Below are 11,027 nucleotides of genomic sequence, written 5' to 3'. Positions count from 1 at the left end.
TGCAGTCACTATTTATTTTGTTGAAGAAAATTTTTTAAGTTTGAAACAGAGAACGGCAACAATGCACACACTCCTAAAAACACAAGCGTTCTACCAAGATGGTACTGCCACACACAAGCGAAATTGTGGTTGCGACCACAATGCAATTACTTGTGCGTAGAAAAAATGATCCGAGCAGCATTTTGTGCGCAGGTAATTCTTTCGCGAAGCAAAAAAAAGGTAAAAAAATTTCTTGTATGTTTTCTGCGTGCTTCTGTTTCGCTACCTGCTGTCGCGTCGGCGTCGCTGCCAATGCAGACAGAGCGAGACAGCAAGCGATATTGTTTCCTCGCTTATGCTTATGCCAGCCGATCGGCCGCGCACGTTTCCTTTGCTCTTGCTTCGTTGTGGCTATAAACACAACGGACCTTTTCTCGGGTCTCTCTGGGTGTTTTGTGCTCTGCTTGTGCGCCGCACACACAATATTTTGCTGTGTCTGTATGCGATTAAAGTCCTGTGTTGTCTGTGTGCGCGTATGGTCTCGCACTTGATTTTTGTGTGTGCTACCATTGTGCTTAAAAAGTGCCACAATTGCCGTTCTCTGGTTTGAAATATCAATGCAGTACATATGAAGAAAATTTGTGTAACATTCAAACGGAATTTGAACGGTTTTGACGTCAACATGTTCAAGTTATGAGTAGATTTAACTTTAGTTTTGTTTAGCAAAGAATTTCTACAAATTAAGTGCAGTTTTACCTTTGTTTGCGCAACTGACACAAATGACATGCTTAAAAAGCCAGCATAGTAGCAAGTGCAATGTGCTGAAGGCTTCCGAATATGTTCTGAGCCTTCTGTATATTTTTTGTGGCAACGAACATTTGTTGGGTCTTTTCTTTATTCATTCAAGATTACTAGATCTAGCTTGTTTGGCTAGATGCCTAAAGTATAATTAAGCAATAACGCCTTAAAGTTTGCCGCAGCCAACTTTTAAATATATTTTTACCATGGAGATTGCAGTAAATACACAGACGCACTTTACAACTTACGATTCATAAAACGTTTTCGCTGTGTCGCACAGCATTTTGTGTTGATTTTGGATTATTTATAGGTGTAGCTACGATCTTCTTCCATTTTATGGGGGTTGTTCTCTTTGTAGTTGAAATTTAAACTTCAGCATTGTACATTTCATTTTTAATAAAACAAAGTTACTACAATTTGTTTAAAATTCCTAATCAATGTGATTAGTTTATAGTACAATAAGTATTTAAAATTATTTTATTCACTATCGTGTTCTTGCAAAATGTCTGACACAGCTTCCGCTAGTTCCTCTGCCTTGCTTAAAACTTGTTCCCTAGTCAGTAAAGAATCGTTTCTTAAAGTCTGTGCAGCAATAAGTAATTTCTCAAAATCATGCAGTTCATTTTCCAGATCATCAGGGTTATTGTGTTTATTTTTCCAGCCTAGAAATCAAAAGATAACATTTTTATTTATTTATTTAGCTACACAATTTTGTATAAAACATGTAGTTTTCCATTAAACTATAAATATTAATATTGAATGTATTTATTAATCTCTTTATAGATTAGACGTATGCGCCACCAAGCCACGCCGCCGCCGAATAACGAAGAAAATGGCGTTCGGCGTCATAACTACATACAAAAATTTCAGCTTTTTACACGAAATGTTTTTAAATTCAAGGAATATTTTGTTCTAAATTTAACTTACAATTTTATTTGTAATTATAAATGTAATTAAGTGGAACTTAATTATAACAATAAACAAACATTGTTGAATTGTTCTTACTCAGGCATAAATAAATGCGCGTAGCATCGGCGTACTCAGGCTTTTTTCAATGGGGGATTAAATACGTTTATGTTATTAAACATATTATGGTCCTTTACTAATGTAGTAATCAGGCAGCTTCGCGCCACCTTCGATGTCTGAATTGAATAAGTTGAAGGTTATATAAAATAATTTGGAAACACTATGTCATTATGCATTTAGCCTGTATGGCTGGGAAGGTTGTTGCCCCGTCTGACTTAGGTCAACGTTGGCACTTTGTGTTACTACCTATTAAACGCTTGTTTGCTCCCTACTGACTCAATTACTTGATACAATTTATTTGAGAATTTGGTTTATTCCTGGACCAAGTTCTAATATGTCGTTATGAATGAGAGCAGGACAGTGACAGAAATGCTCTACGCTTTCATCATCTTCTGCACAGTTGCAACTTTTGTAAAAATCACAGTCTCCTGGCTTGTGTGCCTATGAGACAGTTCCCCATGAGGGCTCCTCCCCGCATTGAGATGTTGGAGACCTGGGGTCTGGCTATGTGAGCTTGGAGATAGCACAGGTGGTTAACTCTCTCCAGCGAACAGTTAAATGCTGTATTGCTGCTATTTTATTATGCAGTGACACACATACCTTACTCCTTACGGTGAGGAGCGTATCTCAGATTTCTTTCCTTGCCAGTTCGTCTGCTATTTCATTTCCTTCAATGTTCCGAGGACAAGGCACTCATAGAAATCTAATATTAACATACCACCTCGTTAAGAGATTGGCGGCATTCAATGAGATTTATTTATTTTTATTTTCAGGGGAGGGGGGACGAAATAAAATAAAAGCCATAACCAAATGGTGCGCAGTGTACAGATACTCCTAGCTCAATATTTTTTTTCCAAATCATAAACGCGTTCATTATTGATTAAAATTTTACTTACTTGAAGAAGGTTGAACTTCTACGCTTGACCACACAAAATTTTTGAATCCGCTTAAAACCTCCACATATCCAGTTGATGAACCCTGTTCTTCGTTGTCTGAAGTTAACGTTATGAAGTCAAATAATATATTTGCTTCTTTTTTCAAACAATCAATGGTTTTGTCGTGAGGCACAACAGAAAATGAATTCGTAATAAGAAACCCAAGTTGAATGTTATTATTAACTGCAAACTTGTTTATGCCAGATAGATTTTTTGCAAATGTTTCCTGTAAATATTTAGATAGAGAATTAAGATAAGCATTGTATGAAAGGGATATATGAAATATATCATAATATATCGTATATGAAATTCACAAAATTATTATAATTTGACGTGGTCTACTTTATGATACATTGTGACTATGGAACAAAAAGCCTGTTGTGGAAAAGATAGCCATCATTGACAGCAAACTAATTCTCAAATTCATATACACAACAGTTTACGCGTCACACAAAAAAGTTTTTGTTGGAGTGTTAACAGCGACGCTCGCAATGACACTCCTAATAGTCACAGTGCTTAAGAATGTATACAAGGATGCAAAAGAATTTACTAGTGAAAGCTGAAATCATAAAAGGGACTCGGTTGATTCGACCGTAGTACAGCGGGATGAAATAAAGCGATATCGATATACTTCCTCCTACTTGTTGCATGTACATATTTGTATCAGTCTCAGCAGTATATTTTATTTATAAAAAAAATATTTCAGTGTCTGAAATTGCATTTTACAACTAAATATAGTTTAGAGCTCGTGCTATACATATAAATAATAAAAATCCATACACTTACGTCTGTTGGGTCGAAATACACAATTAAAGCTTCTGTCGCCTTTCTAATTTCTGTTGGAACTTGATCATAATTTTCGTCAAAAGGTATTAGGAATATTTTCGTGTTGTAATATTTTGTGATAATATTACATTCAAAACAGTTTATTGCAACAGACTTATGTGAAATTATTGTTGGATTTATTTTTTGATCCAATCCACAAAGTAAATCTATAAAAAATAATACAAAAATTAGTTAGTCAAACATATTCAGTGATATACAGAAACAGCAAAGATGTTTAAAATATTTGTTTAATCCAACGATAAATCAGATAAATTACAGCTTGTAAGAAGCAAAGTTCATGCGTGTCTGTTAAAGGCACAATAGTCGGCTTTAATGCGTACAGAGTACTCGGAGAGATTATTTCACACATTAGGGGTTAAGATCGCCTTTTCATTTTCAGTGCATGCATGCCCAAATACTAAATTACTTTTGGTTATATGTATATTTATGGTTTCACGATGCAATTAAAGGGCACAGATATTTAACTTGCACTCTCTTTTTTGCCAAAAATACTTAGAAATTCGTAGTGAAATTGCTTTATACCAGGGGCGTCCAAACGCTTGCATAGGGAAGAGCAAATCACCAATACACTAATTCGAAAACACTAACACAAGTAAAGATGCCGTTAACTCAATTTTATTTCATACACTGAAAATAAATGAGTTATCACTTACTTGTCCAAAGTATGCGCAGACAATGATAATTTCGTGCAATGTCCAGTGCAAGCTGTTTTAATTTTTTTTAAAGTGCACGCATTTCGTCAAAAGCAACAAAACAAAGTTCCAAAAAATTTCGAGACACAAACAACAAACACATAAAGTGTTGTTGCCACGCGGCCGCAGTCGAAACCAAGGCCAACAACAACACATAGAAAGTGTTGTCGCTTTTGCTCGCACAGGCCAGACAAAAAAAAAAATTCGAAAAATTGTTTGTGTAATTTGCATTGGCTTATGGAAAGAGCGCGTATATATACACGCATTTGCTCTTTCTATACTGAAGAGCAATTACAAAAACAAATGAGCACACTGAGCATAGGGCTTGGACGTCCCTGCTTTACACTAAGACCACTTCAGCACAGAAATTTTCTGGGTGCGAATGAACTTCGAGTGATTTCATTTGCTTTTACCATTTTCCGCAATTATTTCAAACTCGGCTGCTAATAGTTGGCACCTTCCTAGACTGAAAAAAATTGTTTAGAAACTATGTTATGATTTCCATTGCAGATAATACGGTCTTTACTTCTTTTTTAAATTATTTAATTTTATGTAACATATAAATTATTTGAGTATTTAATTTTTTGCTCGACAACTGTAAAAAAAAATCGGACTAGGTGGCACCGCTAAATGGAATTGAAATGAAATTCAAGCTGAAGGGTTTTTGTAGCACACCTTTTACTTTTACATTTCGACATTTGCAGCAAAAAGTCAACCAGTCTGAAATCTGGAAAATTATAATGTGAAAAAACTATACAATTATTCTTAACATATTTGAAAATATTCGCACGCATTCGTAACAGCTTCAAAAGTTGTGTTTTGAACATTTCTGTTTGTTTTGCTTAATTTTCTTAATGAGAATCAATATAATTTGATATTTGGTCTCATATACATACATTGGCTTATATCACTAAGCATATGCTTAGTGCTTACATTCAACGAATATAAGAACAATGCAAAATGAACGATGCAATTATGCCGATTATGGTAAATATAAGCTTTGATAGCCCGCTTTTTTAATTGGTACGTCGTTATGGATTTTGCAAGATGTTTATAAAATTTGCTTACAAATACAAAAATGTATACAAAATTAAAATAAAATAAAGTTTATCGAGCCTTATGGGGATTATGAAACCAACCTCAAATCAACACAAATCTTATAAGAGATAATTGTAGGTAATTTTAAAATCTCCATTACTTGGGTCAAATATTTCTTAATATAAAGCTTATAAAGCAGAAAAAGAAGTTTTGTTTTAAAGTAGTAAAACAAAACGGAATATTGTTATATATATTATAAATGTTTTAATTCATAATTTTCAATTAAACAAAATCTGTAAGTTAAATATGTAGTATGTACTTTACCATTCGTGGTTTGATTCGAACTCTACTTTGCTATTTAATGTGCACATTGCTAATGTAATATAAATGTTGAGTACCGGATAAGGGCAATTCAAGAAGCTGCCAGTATTGCCACATCAACAAGGCTGGGCAACTTCATGAGACATTCACACCTCTGCCAGGGAGGCGAATGACACGGTAAGGTATGCGCAGATGAGGTCTTAGCGGTGGTACCCCGACTATGATGGCATCGGTGCATCTGCAGTGAAGGCGGGACACTTTCCTACACAATAGAAATGCGCAGAAGTAATGTCCGATCAGCCTGTTGACAGTATTTTCCAAAATACTACAGAGTATTTTGGCGCAGATTAAATTGGAATCCAACAGTTTGCTGTTCAATCATCAATTCGGATTCAGACGCTGCCAAAGATTCAAGGATTCGGATTCAACACTGCCATCGGTTAGTGGAAAGAATCCTCCTGGCACATGATAGTAAACAATACTGCTCGACGGTCCCACTGGTCGTGAAGCAGGCATTCGATAGGGTCGAAACTACTATGTACGCTGCGGAGATGAAGGATCCGACCTGATGGCGTTCAGATCGGGAGTACCCCAAGGCAATGTGCTGCGCCATGTCCTTTACACCCTATACAACATGGACATACCGGTCATCAATGGCCCAGACACTGGGTTGCAACGTATGCAGATGACACAGCGTTCCTGGCAGTCGCTAACAAACAGACGGCGTCGCTCATAGTTCAAAAACAATTGAACGCGTGTGGGAAATGGCTGAACAGGTGAAACATCGTGGTGAGTGCAGACATGTCCTTCCACGCAACATTTACCAGAAGAAGAGGAAACTGTCCACCGGTCAGCCATAACTAAGTCGTGATATCCCACAGCGACACAGTGAAGTATCTGGGGCCTACCCTCGACCTACGGCTCACCTGGAGCCCTCATATCCTGGCCAAGAAGGCGCTTGTGACCAAGCTACGACAAATTTACTGGTTCACTGGTTCAAAGCTTAAAATGAGAAACAAGCTTTTCGTATACAAGGCCATTGTCAAGCCGGTATGGACGTACGGAATTCAACTCTGGGGCGCCGCCTTCAGATCAAACATTGCGGTCATCCCTAGGCTACGATACATTATAGTCGGAGCTGCACAGGACGCTGAGGATCCCTTGGGTGGCGGAGGAAATCCAGATGATTAGCGCCAAATAAACGACGAAGTTAGCTAATCACGATAACCCTCTGAGTATCAACGTGCTGGACAATATGAGGCAATTCGAGACCAATCAGTACTCCTATTCCCTCAATGTATTGTGAATTGTTAAAAATTATATATTACCTGGGTTAAGTTATACTATAAAATTTAATGATTGTCCCTATATGGACAGATTTTAAATAAATATAAAAAAATGTATAAAACCATTAAAACTATTTGCAGGTGGCGTACGTTTTTTTTATTTATTCGAACCTTATGCTGTCTATAAACTATTTAATCCAGCAAAAATTTGTAAATGATATTAAAGTTCTGAAACTAAAATTGATTTTTGGATGGGCTGACCAATTTTGAGTGTCCAAAAACAATACATAGGCAAGTTAGGAGTGGTTGAGATTGCAATTTATTTTTAAATTATTGTTTATAATATAAAATATTTCCATATTTGCATCGTATATTTCTTCAAAGAGTATACAGTATATATTATATACATATTATATATTCTCTTTGGTTTCATTCTGGTATCTCGGTATAAAAATTAAATTAAATTAATGTAAATTTTGAGAATATCTTCAAGCTTTTCTACATAAATAGTATCTTTTCATTGCATCGGATTCATGTTGTGGACACCACTGAATATTATTATACACTTTGCCCTTTTTGGTACAAAATGGAAAACGGTATCATTAGGTTACATATGTAACAGAGAGAAGGAAGCGTGGTAGACGCCCCAAAGTATATATATTCTTAATCAGCTAGACAAACTGAGTCGATGGTGAGAGCATGCGTGTGTTTGCTGCGATAATCTACTCAAAGTGTAAATGAAAGTTGGTTACGCACAACTTTAATTTTTCCACTTACTTGATAGGAAATAGAGGATATGTGTATATACTGTGTATGTATGTACATATATATTTTATGTATGTACATATATATTTTATGTCAAAGCAAGCTGTTCAATTTTACCCGATCTTTTGACAAACATAAAGGGCATTCTTAAAAATGTTAATAAATTATTTACCGGTCACCAGTTTTGCCTTCCCGACCAGTTGCAGTCAAACAAAATATTAGGGACCTCCATACATAACCAATACAATAAAATACATGGGTACTTACATACACGGCTTACGAGTGCAATAATATTATTTATTAATTAGGTTAACATATATAATATTCATAAAATTCATACTTTTGACAATATCCAACGGAGATACATTTCCATAAGATAAGATTAATACACTTGGGTACATTTGTTTCTGTTAGTGAAAACTTAATCCTGCTTATTAACCGCTGTGGTGAACTATCGATGGCACTATCAATACTATCGATTGCTTTTCTGTGACGAATTGCCATAGATAGCATCTTTAAACTATCGATTGTTTTCCATTAAATAATAGCATGTAAATAGCTTTAATTTCGTACTTGTTAAGTGTATGGAAATTGTATTGGAAACTATTGAAATTGTGGAGAAAGGTCGAATTTATTTTAGAGTCTGGCCAACACACAGATATGTATTTACAAACCAGAAAACGGCAAATGTGGAAATTTTTAAGAACAGTGGTAGCACACAACATAAGCAAGCGCAGGACCATACAGGCATACAGAAAACACGGAACAATATATGAAAACACAGACACCCAAGAAAAGGACTGTGTGCTTCAGGCCACACAGATACAAGAGCAAAGGAAAATATACGCAAACCCGAAATGCGATCGGCTGGCATAAGCATACGCGAGAAATAATCTTGCTTGCTCGCTGCAGTACTTGCGTTTATGTATTTAATTTAGTGCGAAAAATTCGTATCAACATGAACGCATACATACATATGGATATGCGTAAATTTTTCTATTGAATTTTACTAATAATTATTATTTGTTGTATAAGTCCTTTTGGAATAATTAGGGCCATATAATTAAAAAAAAAAAAAACTCAAGTGAATGTTGCAAATGTTGCATATGGAACGGCATGAGTGCCGTTACCAATGTAAAGTTACCAATGTTACAAATGTAATTACCAAATAACATGATATTTCGCACATAAGCAGCCAATATTGCGGCTGTTGCCGCTCGACAATTTTTCATTGGTAGCCAACCCGAAAGTCCCGAAAATGAAAAAAGATCACACAATTTAGTCCTCGCCTTATGTGCGCTTCTGTTTTGCTACCTGGTGTCGCGTCGGCGCGGCTGCAAGTGCAGACAGAGCGAGACAGAAAAATAGATTATTTCTCGCTTATGCCTTTGTGAGCGCGCACATTTTTTTTGCCCTTGTTTTTCGGCACTTTGCAAGACCCAGCCTTGTCTTATGTGTATGTGTATGGCTTATGCCTGTGTTGTGTGAGCGCGTATTTACCAATACCCATGATTTTTGAATGCCACCATAGTGTCAAAAAAGTGCACCATGCTGTTCTCTGTGATATTTAATTTTATTAGCTGGTCATAATGATCACTATTAAAATTTTGCTGTTCCAGAGGATAAAGGTATATATATTAAAACGTTAGTAACAATCTGTAACAGAATGCCATTCAATATTTTTAAATGCAGCTACATGTCTGCGCAATATTTAATTACTTGTACATGTCAAATTAAATATAATGAAATACATTTTTTTGCTCTAATGCAAGTGGTTCACTATAGTTTTCATATTTCTATATGTATATGTATGTGTGCATATATTTCGTCTGTGCAGTCTGTATGCAAATGCAGCCACGTTGACGCGAGCAGGTAGCGAAACAGAATCACATAGAAAACAAATGTTATGACAATTTTTTGTCTGCTTTGATTCGGGAAGCTGATTCCCACACACAAAATATTGCTCGGATCCCTAAGCCACACAAAACCAATTGTCGTGTGGTCTCAACCACAATTTCTTGTGCTTGGCAGTACCACAATGGTAGTACACATTGTGTTTTTAGGGTTGTGTGCACTCTAACCGTTCTCAGGTACAAACATATGAATTAATGCAGGGGCGTCCAATCGCTTGCATAGGGAAGAGCAAATCACCAATACACTAATTCGAAAACACTAACACAAGTAAAGATGCCGTTAACTCAATTTTATTTCATACACAGACAAGAAATGAGGCATCACTTACTTGTCCAAAGCTTGCGCAGGCAATGATAATTTCGTATATCCAGTGCAAGCTGTTTTCATTTTTTTTAAGTGCACGCATTTCGTCAAAGCAACAACAAAGTTCGCAAACAAATTTTCGACACAACAACAAACACACACACGAAAGTGTTGTTGCCACGCTCGCGCACGAGACAAGGCAACAACAAACACATGAATGTGTTGTCGCTTTGCTCGCACAGGCGAGACAAAAAAAAATTCGAAAAATTGTTTGAGTAATTTGCATTGGCTTATGGAAGGAGCGCGTATATGTATATATACGCATTTGCTCTTCCTATACTGAAGAGCAATTACAAAAACAAATGAGCACACTGAGCATAGGGCTTGGACGCCCCTGCCATAATCATAAAAATAATCAAAAATAATAAATAAATAATTTTTAATTTATATTTATAACGACATATTTTTGAGCAGCCCACAATGACTAATACCGTCAGTGAATTTCACTCTGTATTTAAATATCCATCTCAGACACAGTTTCATTTTAGCTGTGCCGCAGGCATATTTCCTTACTAAGTTTGTGCTGAACGAATCAATGCAAAGTAAGCGGGTGTCAGATGCTGCCACCCAGTCCGAGTCTTAGCCAGGGTAAGCTATTTTTTATTTTCACAGTTGCCGAGAAAAATTTATTGCTTTTATATAACACAGGCGCGTCCCTATGTATGCTCAATTGTTTTTGTAATTGCTCATAAAGATAGGAAGAGCAAATGCGTGTATACGTGTTCCGGCCATAAGCCAAAGCAATTACACAACTGTGCGAGCATGGCGACAACACTTACATTTCATGTGTTGCAGATCTAGAACGAAACCTTGGTTGACAGAGAACTTACATAGAATATATTTTTTCTGAGTATTTGTCCCAGTAAGCGCACTGAATAATTCTTAAAATAAGCGTTCAAACTTAAAGCAAACACATGAAATGTTACCAACAAGTTGAAAAAGTTGTGCTTTTTAATCATAATAAATTCATTGTGCATTGTGCTCATAACATATGTCTCTAGCATATAAAAATTTGCATCTTGTTCTCACAGCTAAGATTACCTTCAAGACATTTTCCTCTTGAA

The 11,027-nt window shown here is 36.0% G+C and overlaps 1 protein-coding gene across 1 annotated transcript; it reads right to left on the bottom strand.

Annotated features, from left to right (window-relative positions):
• Positions 1 to 1,200: 1,200 nt before the first annotated feature.
• On the bottom strand, positions 1,201 to 8,130 carry LOC108600681. The gene is made up of 4 exons (XM_017988388.2): positions 8,027 to 8,130; positions 3,525 to 3,730; positions 2,700 to 2,964; positions 1,201 to 1,439 (listed from the first exon to the last, which is right to left on the bottom strand). The coding sequence occupies exons 1-4, from the start codon at positions 8,085 to 8,087 to the stop codon at positions 1,255 to 1,257; spliced, it is 717 nt and encodes a 238-aa protein (XP_017843877.1). The 5' UTR covers positions 8,088 to 8,130; the 3' UTR covers positions 1,201 to 1,254.
• Positions 8,131 to 11,027: the final 2,897 nt, after the last annotated feature.

This window comes from Drosophila busckii, unplaced genomic scaffold, assembly GCF_011750605.1.
Source record: "Drosophila busckii strain San Diego stock center, stock number 13000-0081.31 unplaced genomic scaffold, ASM1175060v1 chrUn_07, whole genome shotgun sequence".
NCBI classification, from domain to species: domain Eukaryota; kingdom Metazoa; phylum Arthropoda; class Insecta; order Diptera; family Drosophilidae; genus Drosophila; species Drosophila busckii.
Note: the sequence above shows the minus strand (reverse complement) of the source record. Positions and strands in the feature narration are given on the sequence as shown.